Source organism: Lipotes vexillifer, unplaced genomic scaffold, assembly GCF_000442215.2.
Source record: "Lipotes vexillifer unplaced genomic scaffold, Lipotes_vexillifer_v1.1 scaffold919, whole genome shotgun sequence".
Classification (NCBI taxonomy): domain Eukaryota; kingdom Metazoa; phylum Chordata; class Mammalia; order Artiodactyla; family Lipotidae; genus Lipotes; species Lipotes vexillifer.
This window is the reverse complement of record NW_006775731.1, coordinates 54,431-74,663: the sequence shown is the minus strand read 5'-3', so window position 1 is coordinate 74,663 and position 20,233 is coordinate 54,431. Positions and strand designations below refer to the sequence as shown.

The 20,233-nt window shown below is 37.7% G+C and overlaps 1 protein-coding gene across 1 annotated transcript in view; it reads right to left on the bottom strand.

Moving 5' to 3' along the window:
• Positions 1–5,374: 5,374 nt before the first annotated feature.
• The window catches only part of LOC103075137 (iron-sulfur protein NUBPL-like), a 34,906-nt gene continuing 20,047 nt past the window's right edge, over positions 5,375–20,233 (bottom strand). The window contains exons 2-4 of the mRNA XM_007450164.1: positions 19,798–19,918; positions 14,753–14,835; positions 5,375–5,592 (exon numbers count right to left, since the gene is read on the bottom strand). Of these exons, the coding sequence (XP_007450226.1) occupies positions 5,530–5,592; positions 14,753–14,835; positions 19,798–19,918 (267 nt within the window). The 3' untranslated portion in view covers positions 5,375–5,529. The remainder of the gene's footprint in view (positions 5,593–14,752; positions 14,836–19,797; positions 19,919–20,233) is intronic.

Sequence of the window (20,233 nt, the reverse complement as noted above, 5' to 3'; positions counted from 1 at the left end):
CAGAGCACAGGCTCCGGACGCGCAGGCTCAGCGGCCATGGCTCACGGGCCCAGCCGCTCCGCGGCATGTGGGATCTTCCCGGACCGGGGCACGAACCCGTGTCCCCTGCGTTGGCAGGCGGACTCTCAACCACTGGGCCACCAGGGAAGCCCTACCCTTAGCTTTTGACCTTCTCTATTCACATTTTTGCTCCCTCGTCCAATAGAAGACTGCTGTTGCTTGATACTTAGCGCTTGCTAGCTTGCTGTGGGGCAGTGGGTTCTTAGTTGTCCTGGCTCAGCCTCAGCTTTGGGTAAGTCCTGTGTCCCTGAGCCTTGGTCATTGGGCTTTCTTGGTGGTCCTCCTCCTCCCCAAGGACAGGATTTTTTTTTTTTTTTTTTTCCTTGCGTTATGCGGGCCTCTCACTGTTGTGGCCTCTCCCATTTGCGGAGCACAGGCTCCGGACGCGCAGGCTCAGCGGCCATGGCTCACGGGCCCAGCCGCTCCGCGGCATGTGGGATCTTCCCGAAACGGGGCACGAACCCGCGTCTCCTGCATCGGCAGGCGGACCCTCAAGCACTGCGCCACCAGGGAAGCCCAGACAGGATATTTTTAATGGTCCCTGGGGCCAGGATGTCTTTCTCTTCCTACTCCTCTAGGAATAGAGGGTTTTTCTGTTTCCTCTCCCTGGTCACAATGGGTCTTCATCTGATGACAACAAGATTTGCTGCCCTCCCCCAGTGACTTACAGTATTTGTTCCACAGGGAAGGGAGGTCAGGCAGGGCAGGGCTCTGTTTTTCTCACAGAGGCAACTGCTCTCCTCCTCCAGGCCTATACACTAAGAAAGGCTTTTTTCAGTAACCTACCCCATGCTCAAATCTTCTCTTAGGTACCCAGTGAAGTCCATAGAGAAAAGTCTATAAGGGGGTATAAACTCCCTTTCTGTTAGTAACTTCCAGGGGTTCTAGATTCTCCTGTTATCCACACTCAATTTTTAGCAATGTGTTAAAATTTTTCACTGAATTTGTCTTACCTGTTTGTAGGGAGCTTGATGTCTTTCATCTGTGCTCTGCCAAAGGTGGGGAAATCCTTACATCCTGTCTCTCCTTGGAGGGCTCTGTCTTTCCTTACGTTTCAGGCTACTACGTTGCACTGTAACTTAGGTTCTCTGGTCAGTTTAATTAAAAGTTATGATTTTGTAGATCATACAGTTTTTTCTTATTGTAAGGGTGGGTACGATGTTCTTTCCAGTCTTCTCCATCCTAAGCAGAATTGAAACTCTCCAGTATTTTGTTGTTGTTGTTTTTGAACTTCACAAGCTGGCCCTAAAGTTTATATGGAAACGCAAAAAATCAAGAATTGCCAAAATATTCTTGAAGAACATCAAGGTGATGATAAACAAGACAGTGAGTTATTGGTGCAAAGACAGACAAACACACCAATGGAAAAGAATACAAAGCCCAGAAACAGACTGACAGGAACACAAACACTTAATTTACAACAGAGGTGGCATACTGCAGAATAGTGGAGGGAAACACAGTCTCACAAGCGACAATTAGATGTCCACCTGGTGAGAAACTTACACCCAACTTACCTAATAACCAACAGGCCAATTCCACATGGACAGTAGAACAAAACGTAAAAGGCAAAACAACTCAATCGCTTCTACAAGTTAATATAGGGTAATATCTTCATGACTTTGAGGTATATATAAAAAAATCAACAATCATAAAGGAAAATAATGATAAATCTGAATACACTAAGATTAAGATCCTCTGTTCATCAAAAGATACCATTAAGAGAGTGAAAGGCAAGTCATAGAGGGGGAAGATACCTGCAACACATAGAACTGACAAGGATTCATATCAACAATATAAGAATATATACATGCTCCAACAACACGTTAGAAAAATGGGCAAGAAATTTGAATGGTACTGCACACAAGAAGATATTTAATTAACCAATAACTGTATGTAAAGGTGCTCAACTTCATTTGTAATCAGGGAAATGCAAGTTAAAACCACAATGAGATACCACTAAACAACTACCAGTAATTCCACTCCCAGAAATAACTCAACAGAAATTCAAGCACATGAACACCAAGAAAATATATACAAGAATGTTCAGAGCAGCATTATTTGTAATAGTAAAACACTGGAATCAATGCAAATATCCATTTAGACAGTGGAATGGTAAGTTGTTTATTCAAACAATGGGATTCTCTACAGCAAAGGATATGAATAAAGCACAGCTATATGCAACAATAGACATGCATCTCAGAAATATAATACAGAACAAAAGCAGTCAGTATAGAGCAAAATAAAAGCAGTTAATATAGAGAAAAATACTCTATAGTTCCATTTAATATAAATTTCAAAAAATAGGCAAAACTATAATGTTTAAGGGTACAGACTTAGGTGCTAAAACATCAGTTTGTTGTTAACTTTGTAAGGGAAGAAGAGGATAGTGATTGTGAAGGAAAACACTGGGGCTTTGGGGATGCTTGTTGTGGTCTACTCCCTAAACTAGCTGGTAGTTACATGGGTGTTCACTTTGTAGGTAATTAATTGACCTGTATATTTATGTCTTCTGTGCTTTACTGCATATGTAGTATACATCATAATAACCTCCCTTCACTCTCCCTCCTCCCCCTGCAAAAAAACTTGTGGCCATTAATGAACTTATTTTTTACTAGAGGTGCTTCAAATAGAGTGGTGGACTTACCTGAAATATATTCTTCAGTTCTAACTTTATAGGATTCTAGAAAGGTATTTTGTGTTTCCTTAGAGTCTGGTTGGGGGGATTTCTTCCCCTGTCTGGAACTGAGAGACATAGAATCCAGATAATGGTTCAAAAAGAAAATTAGCTGTATTACTGACAAAAAGCTGAATTAGAGGGTATGTGACCACAATGGGCTACCAAATACCCTACCTCTAAATTAGGTGGACTTTCTTATTACCCAAGTCCAAGGCAGAGGTGGACAGCTTCAGGCTTTCCTGTAGCCTACCTCAGAAAGCTCAGGATTTGGCTGAAATCAAAGAAACAGATATAAAGAAATTTGCCCATGAGTCACTCCTCTTTCCCCAGGATGGAGTGAGTGGGGGAGCTTGCCTTTCCCTCCTGGACAGGGGAATGGAAATTTTCTACACTCTGTGGAAATGTGAAGAATGAAGAAATAAATGTTACCCCTTAGCAACAGGCAGACTAGCTATGCTTGATAGTCTATTTGAAGTCAGCTCGCTGAAGCTTAGCAAAGGCTACCAGGGGCAAAAATTTTAGAATAAGCTTCATTCTTGCTCTTAAACCTACTTTCCCCTCCTCCACTTTTAAACCTGGGTATAAACCCCAACCACAATTTTTTTCAGTGGCTTTCCTGCAAGCATCTGCAGAGACTAGTAAGTGAGGGAGAAGGGAGCAGGCGATTATATATGTGAATCTTCTCTAAGTTGTATATTTATGAGTGAAGTCTATCTTTCCCGTTTCTCCATGAGATGTATTAAATTCTGGTACACAACTTTAAGCACCTCTGGAGCTTATTTAAATTATTCTTTTTCCAGGTAAAGTCAAGCTTGGTTCAGTTACTTGCTTTTTCGTATTTAGAAATACTCAATGATTATCTACATTGGCCTTCTTCCAAAAAGACAATAAAATACAAATATATATCTACAACTTAAAGTTACTTCCTTTTCAGAGTGATGAATGATGATTACTGTGTGTCCACAAATACTTTTATTCATGATTTTAATTAGCATGGATAATTTGGTCCAGGAGATTTCAGTTCAGACACAGAAGCGCAAGTTTGCTTTTTAAAATTATACTCTTATTTTTATTCTGAGATAATTGTAGCTTCACATGCAGCTGTAAGAAATGATACAGAGAGATTCCATTGTGCCCTTTACCCAATTTCCTCCAATGGTAACATCTTGCAAAGCTGTTGCACAATTTCACAACCAAGATACTGACATCCGTACGGTCATGATACAGAGCATTTCCATCCTCACAAGGATTTCTGATATTGCCTTTGTATAGCCACAAACACAATTCCCTCCCCCATCACCAATCCCCTCCTTAACCCCTGGAAACCACTAATCTGCTCTCCATTTCTATAATTTTGTCATTTCAAGAATGTTTTATAAATTGAATCATATGGTACAAAACCTTTTCGGATTAGCTTTTTCATTCAGCCTAATTATCTGGAATTTATCCAGGTTGTTGCATGTATCCATAGTTTGTTCTTTTTTTTAATCGCTGAGTAGTATTCCATGGTATGGATATACCACAGTTTTTCTAACCATTCACCCATTGGAAAACTCTGGGTTGTTTTGGCTGTTACAAATAAAGCTGCTATAAACATCCATGCACAGTTTTTTATGTGAGCATAAGTGTGCAAAAACATGTTTATAATGACATGTAACTCTTTACCTAATTTTCTGGCTGCTTAACTACAGAGCAAAGGAACTCAGGCATTTGCCAAAGGTCACAGACCACCTCCCTGTAAGTGAGGATTAACTAATGACTCTTATCAGTACTTGCAGCTTTATAACCTTGGGAACCCTTGACTGACACTCTCTCTCTCTCTCTCTCAGCCTCAATCAGACAAGATGCTTTTCAAAGTGTATTCTTTGAAATATGAACTCCAAGAAATGCTCCTAAAGGGGAGGTTGGGAGAGTTCATGGTCAAATAAGTTTGAGGAAATTCTGAATACTATAATCCTATTCCTCTTTTGAAATAAACAAATGCCCTTTGGTGTACAAAAGGAAGGATCCAGTATCCAACTGCCCAAGTTCAAACCTCCACTTGCTAGACAGTAACCTTCAGGAAGACAGTTAACTTTCCCATATCTCAGTTTCCCCATCTGTAAAGCGGAAATAACAACAGTACCCCACTCATATGAATGAAAGATTAACTATAAGGACATGAGAAAACACTTGATAAATGTTAGTTATTATTAGTAGTATTGCCATCATAATCAGAATCATTATGATCTTGTTAAAAACACACATGTCCAGACTCCACCCCTGGAGATTGAGATTTATTAAGTCTAGGGGAGAGTCTAGTCCAGATGAAGAAGTAGAGGTTTATCCGGAACAAGAATGTGTCCAAGATAGTACTAGAGGCAGGATTCAAACCCAGACCAAACTGCCTGATGGAGAGATGTCACACTTAACATCCATACTCACATTCAGTAAATTCTTTAACTCTGTAGTCCTGCAAAAAGAGCAGAGTTCTCCCCTGAACTGAAGGTTGGGCTTGTAATATAAACTCGTGATTCCTTAAGGGGTAGTTCAATAAAATAAAATGCAGTTCTGTGAAGCTGGTACACAACAGCTTGCAAAACAATTCCTAAATATAGCAGTAAGCATCGGTATGTAAAAACTTTGTTAACTCATTGTTTAGCAAGTCAAATTTGAAGATAAGACATTATTTCTTTAGAAATACAAGAAAACAACTATGATTGCTATTATTTCTGTAGATTTCACCACCACACTGCTGATTTCCAAAGGTCTTACTGTCAAGCACCAGGTGGATTTCCAAGACACTTGGGGAATCACTCTGGAGGTGGTGGCAATCTTCTTACCACTTCGGTAGCAATCCTCAGGTAGGCTTTGGCCTGGAAAAGAACAGATTTGTTTGTTCTATATTTCTCCCTAGTAGACATCAAATGACTCACAAACTGTTTGCCATAGCTGTCTACTGAATTGAATAGTAGAAAGGCTGAATGAGTTGAGGAAACTCAATAGTTAGAAGATACTGCTGTGAACATTGCGTGTAGGGCAGGGGAGAAAGGGGTTTAGATTATTTGGAAGGGGACTTTCCAAAAAAATTATTTAGTAGCAGCAATTACTGTTTTTCAAACTCTAACTCCTGTGTCAGCAAACTAGCAACCCAGTCTATCTGCAGAAAACTTACACCTTCCTCTTCTGACAAACTGATATCTTGAGTTAGATACTGCCAAACTTCTTTGGCATAAGGGCTATTAGTCATTTTTGAAAAGGCTATCTATTACCACCCTATGTTTATCTTCAGAAAGCATTTTCTTTATTCTCTCTGACAATGGTGTCTAATATCAGCACCAAGCGCCCCTAGGCTCCTCCATTTGGTGAGATTTAAGTACCACGCAAGAATTCCTGGAATCAGTTGTCATACTCTTCATCTCTGGCACCCCAGTACAAGAGAACACGAAAAGCAGCTCCCAGGTGCTAAGTGGGCCACAACTAACCTAATGCCTGCACAGTCCAGTTAGAACAATGGTCATGGCATTTGCATTTTAAAGTTTTAAACAACTGAAATGTAAATGCTACTTATTTCTCCTATCTTATCTATAAAAAGTAACTGTAAGACAATAGTAAGATTTTCTAGAACCAGAAATTTATACATTTATATGTTTACCGTTGTATACATACTACTACTACTGCTGCTGCTGCTGCTGCCGCCGCCACTAATACTACTGGTACTACTACTGCTACTACTGGAAGTAATGGTAAGAGCTAAATTTTACTTGAGTACTTAATATCTGCCAAGTATTATTTCATCTATCCTCAAGTTACCCTAAGGGGTAAATTCTGTCACTATTCCCACTTTATAGACAAGAAAAGCAAGACCGTGAAAGGTGAAGAGTCTTGTCTGCAGCAGCTAGTGTGAGATGAGCTGGGCTCTGAACCCAGGCTGACCAGCTCCCTGACTCTGCATATGGTAAAGGGACTGTTTGAGTCTTCTTTACCCTGACTTGATGAAGTGCTTAACTGTGTTTCACACATCTTGATTTTTTAAAACTACACTTGAAAGTAAATATTTCCTCCATTTGGGGAAATATTTTAATATAGACCTCTCTGTATTTACATTATGAAGTTGATACAATGTATTAAGAAATCAGCAATTTGAAAAACAAAAGGATTTTGAGATAATATATAATTATATATATATATATATATATATATATATAATCTTGTGCCACAAAGAGAAACCCATATTTGTAACTCTCACCAGAAACTTAAATATTTGCCACATATTAAGATCATAAAGAAAGAACAAAAAATGCATATACACACACACATATTTGTGTGTGTGTATATGTACCTGTATCTGTGGATACATATGTATATATACATATACATATAAACAAGGAGCTACTGTATAGCACAGGGAATGCTGCTCAATATTCTGAAAAGAATTTGAAAAAGAATAGATACATATATACGTTAAAAAAAAAAAAAGTTACTTACATTTCCCCCCTGGGGGGTGGTGAAAAAAGCCAGTCATGTCTGTTATCTCTCAATCAACATGTTGGAAAATTGTTCATTATGAAAATTTTAAATGATACTAATTACAATAATGACAAACCTTTAAGTAAGTGTATGTTGTCTGTATGTATACTGCCATGCTACTTGTTTCATTGTTGAAACATAAAATATATGTTTCGCGTTACTACTTGAAATCTTATATTTTGGCTCTACTTCTTGAAAAAAAATCCAATGATTATAGTCAGAAATGTTTGACTTTAAAAGGAGCAATTGGTTATTTATAATAGTAATAATTGATATATTTGGGTTTGTATTTATCAAGTTTTTGTGGTCTCTCCAAAAGACATGGTTTAACTTCTTATTCAAGCTATGCTAACTTATTTTCTACCAACTTTTAAAAATAAGTATAAACTTGACCCCTTTTCTTTGGAAGTTGTATATTTAATATTTGTCAGTTTTTAACCTAGAAACATCAGTATAATTTAAAACCTAATCAGAGAGTAATTCTATTTAATACCTTTAAGATCTACCTTGACAGTGTAAGGACATTACACATAAATCTACTTTCAAATGCTACTTTTTCATTGGTGATACATGTTTAAAATTTTTTTTAAATACATGCACTGGCCCTAAGTGCACAGATCAGTGAAACTGTACACACTGAACACACCTCTGTAACTCAACACCTATGTCAATAAACAGAAATACCTATGTCAGATCACTGAAAAAAACAACAGCAACTATGTTCAATCCCTAATAGTTGAATTATACTTTATTTTACCAGGAAACTATTAAAATTTCATTTGCGTCCTTTTTTTTTTTTTTTAAAGAATAGCTCTCAAAACATGAATAAGGCCTTATACGTTTTTAATAAGTACATACTATACCAAGTACTAGTGTAAGTAATCTCATTTATGTAATCTCATAAGTAATTTCACTTATGTAAAATAAACACCATTGGTTCAATGTGGATGAAGAAATTGGAGTTGTCTGCTCAAAGTCACAAAGTCAGCAGGCTGGAGAACATTCACACGCAGGTCTGCCTGACTCCAAAGCCCAGCTCCTTCTACCACATTACATATTAAACAGTAAATCCAAACTACAAGTAATTCTAATCATAATACTCTATCTAAAAATGGTTTCAGTCTCTGCTATAGTTAACAGAAACAACAGACTTTGTTTAAAAATGGAAATAACATATACTTTATAAAGAAATATTTCTCTTAAATCTAAAAGTGCTGATTTTCAGCCATGCATCTTTTTTTTAAAAAACATCTTTATTGGAGTATAATTGCTTTACAATGGTGTGTTAGTTTCTGCTGTGTAACAAAGTGAATCAGCTATACATATATCCCCATATCCCCTGCCTCTTGCGTCTCCCTCCCACCCTCCCTATCCCACCCCTCTAGGTGGTCACAAAGCACCGAGCTGATCTCTCTGTGCTATGTGGCTGCTTCCCACTAGCTATCTATTTTACATTTGGTAGTGTATATATGTCAATGCTACTCTCTCACTTCGTCCCAGCCTTCCCCTTCCCCTTCTCCGTGTCCTCAAGTGCATTCTGTACGTCTGCATCTTTATTCCTGTCCTGCCCCTAGGTTCATCAGAACCTACAAGGAATAAATGCTGGAGAGGGTATGGAAAAAAGGGAACCCTCCTGCACTGTTGGTGGGAATGTTAATTGGTACAGCCACTATGGAGAACAGTATGGAGGTTCCTTAAAAAACTAAAAATAGAACTACCATATGACCCAGCAATCGCACTACTGGGCATATACCCTGAGAAAACCACAATTCAAAATGAGTCACGTACCACAGTGTTCATTGCAGCTCTATTTACAATAGCCAGGACATGGAAGCAACCTAAGTGAACATTGACAGATGAATGGATAAAGAAAATGTGGCACATATATACAATGGAATATTACTTGGCCATAAAAAGAAACGAAATTGAGTTATTTGTAGTGAGGTGGATGGACCGAGAGTCTGTCATACAGAGTGAAGTAAGTCAGAAAGAGAAAAACAAATACTGTATGCTAACACATGCATCTTTATAAATACCTTTTATCTCCCAGTAGCTTTTCTAGGTGTTTAAAGCCGAATATTTTACAGTGAAAATTTAAAGCTCACTAAGGCAAGCTGAGGCCATATCATTCTATAATCTTAGTTCTAACTTATGTTAAATTAGAGACATAAACCTATCTGACTGCACAAAATACTGAATGATTCCAAAATAATCAAATTTGCTACATTTAACCTTTGCTTTTTAATGGACTATCTCCAAGCTTAAACTTTCAATATATCACACTCAAAGCAATTGTTAGATTTTTATTTGCTGAGAAACCACTAAAAGCGCTTAGTTTAACAGTTTCAATTTCCACAAAACTGTTGAGATTGAATTTTTTCAACCAGTGCAGTATCATTTCAACAAATACTTTTTGGTTCTTATTGTGTGCAAAGCATTGTTTCGGGAAATCTGTGGGAGGTAACAATAAAAAAGGGAGGCAGAAGTGCTCACTGGTGAAGAGGTGGGGCCTTGAGATCAGACAGGTATGGTTTAAAATCCTGGTTCCATTACTTATTAACACTGGCCCTGCGCAAGTTAATTAACCCTTCTAGGCTCAGTTCCCATATGTGTAAAATGGTTATAATAATAGTATCTACCTCAAAGGGCTTGGGGGCATATTAAGTAAGAATAAACTATGTGAAGTACTGGAATATAAGAAGCAAATAATAAATACTAGTGGCTACTATTATTACTATTATGTCCTCAAGTAATTTACAATCTCATTGAAGAGCTCATATTAACATATCCTTTTGGACACTTTTTCTGCCTGAGGAATAAGTAAATTAAATCCCTTCCTTCTGTTTAATCCACAACTAGGAAAAGCAAACATATATATGTCATATGTAAAAAATATGATTTAGATTTCTCAGACTATTAATACTCTCTTTCTCATCAACTCAACTCTACATGAACTAACCCTTCTCTCCTATTCAAGATCTTTCATTGGGCCATCTAGAGACACAGATAATACAGCTGGATCTTATTTGTCTGCTCTGTCATTATCAAGTAAAGGAACTGGATGGCAACCAAAGTGCAGAAGTTTTATGGTGAGCTTTTCCCTTTGTCTTTGTTTTTAAATATTTGAAGTTCTAATTTTCCATACATAGTCATTTCATATTAGGACTATGAGGTAATAAGGTAGAAATTATAAGATAATAAAGTTTCTATTTACATTTAAAAGTCTTTACCAGGAATATCTTATAGCACACTTTTTAACACATCAATATTAAGATTTTTACTTGACAAAAAGAATGAAACCACAAAATTAATAGTCAATCATGAGTCCATCACTGTGTCCCGGACTCAATCAAAGGCAAAAGGTAGATATAGTTGAATGAACAATTATAATTACACAAACAAGAGGAAATGCTATTGAATTTAAGAGTTCTGAATCCTAAAGTGTCCACTTTCTCTCCCTTCCTCTATTGCTTTCTCTGGCTATTTTACACTACTTGTATTTGGAGTTTCAATTACTCCCCTTTCCTCAGTGGTGCACGTATGCAGAAGGTTCTGACCTTTGGCTGAGTAGGCAGAAGCCTGATGGAGCTTTTTATTTATTTATTTTTTTGCAGTACGCGGGCCTCTCACTGTTGTGGCCTCTCCCGTTGCGGAGCACAGGCTCTGGACGCGCAGGCTCAGCGGCCATGGCTCACGGGCCCAGCCGCTCCGCGGCATGTGGCATCTTCCCGGACCGGGGCACGAACCCGTGTCCCCTGCATCGGCAGGCGGACTCTTAACCACTGTGCCACCAGGGAAGCCCTGATGGAGCTTTTTAATTGGTACCGTAACCCTTCCCAACTTTTCCAATGATGCCTCAAAGTCAGCACATTTCATACCTTTCGATTAATCACTGTGCTTAGTGTTTGTCTCTTCTGAAAGTTAAATATTACTGGGAGAGTTAAATCCCTAATGCCTAATTTTAAAAGATTTTATGGGCAGAGAATGAGAGCCCTGGAACCTGGTGCTGAGAGGAGGGAGTGATGGAAGATGGAGAAGAGAAGGTAGAATTAGAAAGAAGACAAAAAGCTAAAGATGAAACTTTTACTTGTTAATAAATTTGCCTGTAGTAAACCCCTAAAAGCAAACAATAAAAAGTATCAATCTAAGGGGCTAACTATTAACAAATAATTTTGCATATTCCGTCCCATTAACTTTTGCAGAAGTTTATCACGTTGGCAAGTAAACACTTCCTTCATTCTTTAAATGAAGACACGCAGGTAGAATGGGCACTAAGCTTCCATGCATATGGCAGAATTTGTTCAGAGGGCTGTGACCAGCTTCTGAGAGCGTATTTCCTTTTAAGTTCATAGGGCAAAAGGGAAGGGGATTATCAGGAGATAAGATTCACCATAAGAATAACCAGAAGGATCCTGATTCCAGGACTCAGCAACAGCTTCCTAATATCTAGGACTTAATATCTTTAATGCTGAAGCTGAGAACTCTACCCATATCTCATGATTCAAATTCTGCTCTGATTTTTAGATGCCACCAAAGAGTGACATTTACTTGAAGCTACGTAAGGGGAAGGGCAAAAATGGACTCAATCCTTTGATAAAGGGCAGAAGAAAGACATTTATTACTATAGCATCTTATACAGAACACTTCAGAAGACATAAGTACTCATAGTTGTATTCTACTTGGCATTTTTCAAAGTATTTTCACATTATCATCTCATTTAATCCTTCTCATTATGATAACAATTTACAGATGGAGAGAAAGGTTCAGAGACATGAGGGAACTTGCCTAAGGTCACACTTAGAAAGTGGCATTCTTCTTAATGAAACCCCAAGCTAATACAGATTAAGGCCTTTCCTTTCATGCAGAGACCTCTTTGAGAATCTAATAAAGCCCTTGTTCAATTCCCCAGAAAAATGCACACTCATACATTCTGGATATAACTTCATGGGATTCTCAGACCCAGGTGAGGATCCTCTCTGTATTATGCCCTGTGGTTGGGCACACCAGTGGGACCTGAGGGGCAGAGTGTGCCCACCCTCTTCTCTAGATCTCCGTGATATGAAAAGGAGGTGAACTGAAAGCTAGCCTACATATACACAATAGAGAGACACTGAAGTAATCTTGCAGTTAATTAGGAAGGGAAGCAGATACTGCACCAGGAAGAGGATACATGGGCTATGGTTTCAGAGCTGAGTGTGGAAATAGCCTCTAGTACTACCTTAGACAAATTCCTTACTATAAATGAATCTCTGCTTCTTCATCTGAAAAATGGAGATTATCATACATATCTCACAAATGTGCTATGAGAATCAAATAATATATTGTATTTAATACACTCAAGTACTGTACTCACTTCTTAGAAGAAATTGAGGAAATCATAGCTATTAGTAGAGGACCCAGAAGGTGATACAATGGAAAGAGAACAATATTTGGAAGGAACAGACTTGCCTTTTAATCACATCTTGCCATTTACTAGTTCTGTGACCTTGGGAAAACTATTTAGCTTCTATGAGCCTCGGTTTCCTCATCTGCAAAATGTGGACTATTTATATATTACATTAAGTTCTTGTGAGCATAAAAGTATATAAATGTCTAACAGTGTCTAGCATACTCTAACTGCTATTATTATTAGGAAGGTGGTTAATAATAATGAATGTCTGCAATCTAAGAGTAGGAAGCAATAACTTCCATGGAAACAAATTAAATACAAGGCTCCATTTTTTTTTCCTTTTCATGGACATATCTAAATCTTAAAATTGCTCAGAAGTCTTCATATATAAGGCAGAAGTCTTCACATGTAAGGCTGACAATGTGGTGCATGAAATTCTCACTACTTTAGCAGAGACCTCACCAAATCAAATCTAACTTAAACCCCAAAGAGGCAGCTTGCTCACATTCCCATAAATGTCACCCAGCAACAGTAAAATAATAGGTCTAATGTTTACGTAAATGTAAATGAGATTTTAAAAACATGTAACTCCAACAAACTCTACAAACACTGTTGTTTAGAGTTTTAAATGATATTACCTTTTGATGGTTGCTATATGTTCTCTGTTATATTACATTCCTTTAACTTTTTGAAATGTTTCTTGCTTTTGGAGAATCTCAAAGAAAAAAAGCAATAATGGACAGGTGGAAAAATATTTAAAAACGTAAGTTCATAATTGAATTAAACTAGTAGGTAATTATTTGTATCCACCACAGAATGTCTTTAAATAGTCTTTTCTCAGGAAGCATTTAAAAGTGTGTAATTTAAAAACCCTCAATTTTCAGACAACTTTTCATTCACTGCATAAAGTACACCTATGGTAGTTGGGATTGCCAGACTTCAACTATGAAAGCAATAAAAGCTTATGGTTTTTGCTTATCCAAAAGATTTCTAAGAAAAGACTGAAAAGGAAATTTAATGTTTATTACCTAAAAGGCAGAGAAAAGAAAAACAATGATAAGTACTACATTGCATTTACTCAGAGATCATATTCCCAGCAACTCAATCACCTATATCATAACTGCCAACCCTTAAGAAAGAGAAAGGAGCTCTGGGCACCTAAAAGAGATAATTCAGAATGAATCTACTTTACCAATCTGAGACTCCTGACTGTCAGTTTTGCCCTTACTTTATTCACAGCTCTAACCAAGCTTGGCTCTTTTATTTTCCAGTTTACATGGGATTAGAGGAAGCAAACTAGAATAAAAGGGGTAGTAGTTATGGACAGACAAAATAATGGTACTATAAAGTTATACTCATTACATAAGGGACAAAAAGAAACTACTAGAAGACTGATTGGGGCTGCTTGGCAAAGGAGCACAAAAACTACATCAAAACTGATGTACCAAGATGATGGCTCACTTTCAAACTTAAATAGCAAGTGCTACTTAGGAAAGAAGAGATATATATGGATGATTTTATTTCTATTTTAAAAAGGAGTAAAATTAAAGAATTTATGCTAAAAGGCATTAAGCTTCAGCAATCTTTGAAAATCTATCAACTGTACCCCCAATGATATTAGCTAATGAAACACTACTAGTTTCCCCACCTCACCTCCTCAATCTTATTTATTAAAATAAATGCAATGAAAATCCCGTCTCTAAAGGTTTATACAGTTTCCCTATATCCGACTCAATATTTTCTTGTATTAGGTTTCCTTCTCCCAACAATCAGATGAACTTCTAATACTGAAATATAATAACCGCGGGCAGTTAGATATTGCTAGCCAGCAACATAAGAACTCTACAAGCTCTTACTGTTCATGTTCTTCATGAAAAAACTGGTTGGGTGACAATTCTTTGTAGGTGAACATGCCCAGTTGATAACTCAGAGTCAGCACTGGTATGTCTACCATATAAAATAGTAACTTAAAGATACTTTGGATAAGTTAACTAATCTTTGTTTAACATATGTATTCCAAATAGACAAACTTGATCTCCCCAACTTTCTTTCTATACATCAAAAAGTATATATCCTGTGAAAAGAAATTAAAATATATATCTAGAAATATAACTTACCTCATCACTTTCAGGCTGTGAAAACACAATTGGCTGGCCTGTATCTGAAGCTTCCCGTATATTAAGATGTAAGGGAATGTCTCCTAAAAGAGCCCACCAGATATCCATTAGTACCGCAAAAGTTTATATTGGCTTTTGGAATTTAATTCTTTGAATTGCAGAAAGAAACAAATCGACTCAAATCAACTTGAGTTATGACTATCCTCAAATCGCTAAATCTCTGAAAAACAAATTTCAAGTGAAAATTAGGGGCAAAATATTCCATTTGAGGGCAGTTCCATGATCACATATGTATATATGAAAGCAGTGTGGCAGCCAATCATGGAATAAGGCCTCTGATTTATTCTTTGCTGGAAGTCTTTCAGCAACAAATGGCCTGGAAGACATCTGTAAATCTTTCTCCCTGTAATAACTGATATAGACATATCTTGCCACATAATAAGAGGAAACTGAAGAGGAAAAGATGGGGTGGCAAAGTAGTTTAAAAAAAGCCAACAAAATAATCCTCCTGATGGCAGATGACTGAGCTAAGAGAACTGCTGAAAATTAGTCCAGACCTGTTTTCAACTATCTGCCTCTTTATCAGATAGAATTATTTTTCTTTTATTATGTATCAATCTATATAGCATTATATATAACTTGTGAGCTTGATGAGCTCTCAGAAAATATATAAGAACCCCCAATATACAGACTTGAGGTCAGAGAGGGTATGTGTCTTCCCTGAGGATACGTTAGGTAGTACGATTTAGAGGAAAAATGCTCTGATCCATCATCCAGTTGACTCCTTCTACCACACCATCACAAACGAAGCCTTTCAAAAGGCTGAGATTAAAAATGCAGTAGGGCTTCCCTGGTGGCGCAGTGGTTGAGAGTCCGCCTGCCGATGCAGGGGACACGGGTTCGTGCCCCGGTCTGGGAAGATCCCACATGCCGCGGAGCGGCTGGGCCTGTGAGCCATGGCCGCTGAGCCTGCGCGTCCAGAGCCTGTGCTCCGCAACGGGAGAGGCCACAACAGTGAGAGGCCCGGGGAGCGCAAAAAAAAAAAAAAAAAAAAAAATGCAGTAAAAGCAGTAGAAGAGTTGACTTGTCATGGTGCTCAGCATTCTTACACCTACTCCAAGTCCACCCAAAGGTTACTGAAACGTGTGTGTGTGCATGTGTGTTTTATATAAAGAATTCATTCAGCACCATGCCAGGCAACAGAAATAATGCAGAAGAATGTGTTACAAAATTACAAACCTACTACAATTTATATTATGAGCTACATGGAGGAACAGATATTTCATGCTCCTCCTACCAGCAAATTTTGAGATCTTAACCAACTGTTTAACTCTTTCCTAAAAGTTCAATAGACAAAATACATGAATACTTCAGTAACCATTTAAAGACCAGCTTTTCAGTAAATTTGATGTCTATTCTATAGATCAACTTTAGACTGTAGGAAGCTATCACAGGGGCAGGCAGGAGAAGATATTACAGAAAATACTTAGAAACCTGCAAAGTTTTTCCTCTTGATTTATGAACTGCCATTATATAGTAAAGAATCCTGAATGCTTTCATTTCTACTACAGTAATGAAAGAAAAAAAAGTAAAACCTTCTCCATTTTATAGCCACCTAGTGACATCACTTCTGCCCTCCAGAGACTCACAATCCGCAGAAGGGTAGAACAAGAAAGCGGAAAACCTTATTAGAAAACAGGTGGCACAGTGAGAGCAGTAATAGGCTAACAATCGTATACAGAGAAGGATAAAAAGGAGTAAAGGTAATGAGAGTGGGTGAGGTTCGGCCTGGCCTTGAAAAGTATTTTTGAGGGGTTAGGGCTGAAGGAAGCACATTTCAGAGACATAAGTTAAAGGGGTTTCTGTGGCATGATCTGAGAGCTTTAACTACTATGTACAAACTGTCCCTGTAGGTGAATATGGATAAAGTTCTGAAGAGCCATTTTACGAAATAATCATTTCAAACACAGCCCCATGGATGAAAATAAGAGGCAGCCAGAGAGTCAGTAAAGGGTCCTGGGGGTTTCACCCATCCAGGAGGCCATAGCTGTGAGACATCTTTCCCTGATTTCAGTTCCTCATTCCCAATTCCAACCTCTTCATCATCAGAACCCCTGCTCCAGTTCATGGGACATCCCTCTGGGTCCCATGACATTAAAAGGAGGAGATGTGCTCCACATTAGAACTCTAAATTATTTTTCCCATAACACTTTGAGATACAGCAGTCTATATAGCATTACCCACTTTCTGTGATCAGTAATCAGTGTTTCTAATTTTCTGATTACACTAGTGAGCTGTTGGTTAAAATGTATCTTCCATATGTGAAACTGTTTCTCTAGGAGACACATTTCAAATTCTAAATAATTGACTTACAAAATCATACCACCCATTCATGAATTAGGGAATTATAATACTGTCAGCATAATTCAATAATGTCATTATAATTACACATTTACTTTATTATATAAGTGAATGTCAACCTGTTATGTTATTATGCAGATTTGGGAAACTGAACTTCCTAGGTTAAATGAAAAACTGTTGCAGAATATAATTAGTAGCTATTATAACAATGTATCAAAATATATCATTAGTATTCACCTGGTACTGTGGTAGCTGCTTTAGTACAAATGCATAAAAACAATAATACATTTAACATCAACTTTTAGAAACTTAATTATAATAAAGAATGTTTTGAAACTCCTTGATCTTTAAGGGATCTTAATTGTTAACTACCCTAAACTAATAATTCACTCTATGCCTCCCTTATTTAGCATCTAACACCTGCCTTTGCTCAGAACGGAAACTCGTAAGTAGGGACTTCCCTGGTGGCACAGTGGTTAAGAATCCACCTGCCAATGCAGGGGACACGGGTTCGAGCCCTGGTCCAGGAAGATCCCACATGCCGTGGAGCAGCTAAGCCTGTGCACCATAACTACTGAAGCCCATGCGCCTAGAGCCCGTGCTCCGCAACAAGAGAAGCCACCGCAATGAGAAGCCCATGCACCACAATGAAGAGTAGTCCCCGCTCCCTGCAACTACAGAAAGCCCGCAGGCAGCAATGAAGACACAGCCAAAAATTAATAAATAATTAATTAATTAAGGAAAAAAACAACAACAACAACTCATAAGTAGAATATCAAAACATGTTTCCTAAAAAGTCCATTAAGTTGCTTTTGGATTTGTTAAAAATCATGTTTTATCCAAAATCTGTGTTTTGCTCCTTTAACACATGATTTTACTTCTCTCTTTCCCTGATTTCAGTTCCTCATTCCCAATTCCAACCTCTTCATCATCAGAACCCCTGCTCCAGTTCATGGGACATCCCTCTGGGTCCCATGACATTAAAAGGAGGAGATGTGCTCCACATTAGAACTCTAAATTATTTTTCCCATAACACTTTGAGATACAGCAGTCTATATAGCATTACCCACTTTCTGTGATCAGTAATCAGTGTTTCTAATTTTCTGATTACACTAGTGAGCTGTTGGTTAAAATGTATCTTCCATATGTGAAACTGTTTCTCTAGGAGACACATTTCAAATTCTAAATAATTGACTTACAAAATCATACCACCCATTCATGAATTAGGGAATTATAATACTGTCAGCATAATTCAATAATGTCATTATAATTACACATTTACTTTATTATATAAGTGAATGTCAACCTGTTATGTTATTATGCAGATTTGGGAAACTGAACTTCCTAGGTTAAATGAAAAACTGTTGCAGAATATAATTAGTAGCTATTATAACAATGTATCAAAATATATCATTAGTATTCACCTGGTACTGTGGTAGCTGCTTTAGTACAAATGCATAAAAACAATAATACATTTAACATCAACTTTTAGAAACTTAATTATAATAAAGAATGTTTTGAAACTCCTTGATCTTTAAGGGATCTTAATTGTTAACTACCCTAAACTAATAATTCACTCTATGCCTCCCTTATTTAGCATCTAACACCTGCCTTTGCTCAGAACGGAAACTCGTAAGTAGGGACTTCCCTGGTGGCACAGTGGTTAAGAATCCACCTGCCAATGCAGGGGACACGGGTTCGAGCCCTGGTCCAGGAAGATCCCACATGCCGTGGAGCAGCTAAGCCTGTGCACCATAACTACTGAAGCCCATGCGCCTAGAGCCCGTGCTCCGCAACAAGAGAAGCCACCGCAATGAGAAGCCCATGCACCACAATGAAGAGTAGTCCCCGCTCCCTGCAACTACAGAAAGCCCGCAGGCAGCAATGAAGACACAGCCAAAAATTAATAAATAATTAATTAATTAAGGAAAAAAACAACAACAACAACTCATAAGTAGAATATCAAAACATGTTTCCTAAAAAGTCCATTAAGTTGCTTTTGGATTTGTTAAAAATCATGTTTTATCCAAAATCTGTGTTTTGCTCCTTTAACACATGATTTTACTTCTCAAAACACTAATGAATCCTTCAATTCAGTAACATGAACTGTATAGACAGTGTAAATTTCAAGGGGGGCATATTTTATAGACATGGCATAAAAAGATTACAGAATAAAAAGGTTACATATAAGAAGATTACAGAAAACAGAAAATACTGTTTTCTACAGCAAAAGGACTAATAAATTCAGAACTGATCAGGACGGCATTTCTTCATACACACCAAGAACTGACACTTCCAAAGGTTGCTACAACATACAGAACAGGTATTTCTGTATATATCTGCTTATACTGAGAGCTGTCTTCCCAACTTAGCAAACAAACTGAGGATCATTATTTAAAATGTGGGCTTCAAATCACAGTACTCAAACCACAAAACTCTCCTCTCAAATTCAAGTTATAGGCAGTTTTTATCTATAGCAAGAGTTATCATAATTGGCAGAACAAACCCCCTTTTCAAAAAGCCTTCCACTAATCAAGTATCACAAAAAGCCAAAGAAAGGTTAACACACAGAACTGTGCTATACTAACAATTTAAAACACAAAGTCAAAAGCAATTCATCCTTTTTTGAGACATTCTTCATCACCATGCCATTTCCTTTGCAAAAGAATATCCTGTGGTCTTACCTAGAATATCAAGATCAAGGGTCCGTGCTAGTCTCCTTGCACCATCAGCACCAAAAATATGAGTTTTGTGTTTACATTTTGGACACTGGAAAACACTCATATTTTGGATAAGGCCCAGAACCTAGAATAATAAAGACACACTGAAATCAAAACAAAATTAAACCAAGTTTCAATCCATTATTTCAACAAGTTTTTACTGCATGCCTACTAGGTTCCAGTGATACAATAATGAATGAGTTATGGTCTCTGCTCTCAAGGAACTCAAGCTGGTGGGAGAGCAAGACACATGTCATTAACTCTAATAATGAGATAAATGCTAAAGAGTTATAAATGACAGGGATCAAAAAATTCTGTTTGGGAAGAATGAGAGGGACCTCTGAGTTGCCCACAGAGAATTGCTTCTTCAGGTTGAGTGTGAGAAGAGGGGCTGAGGCCT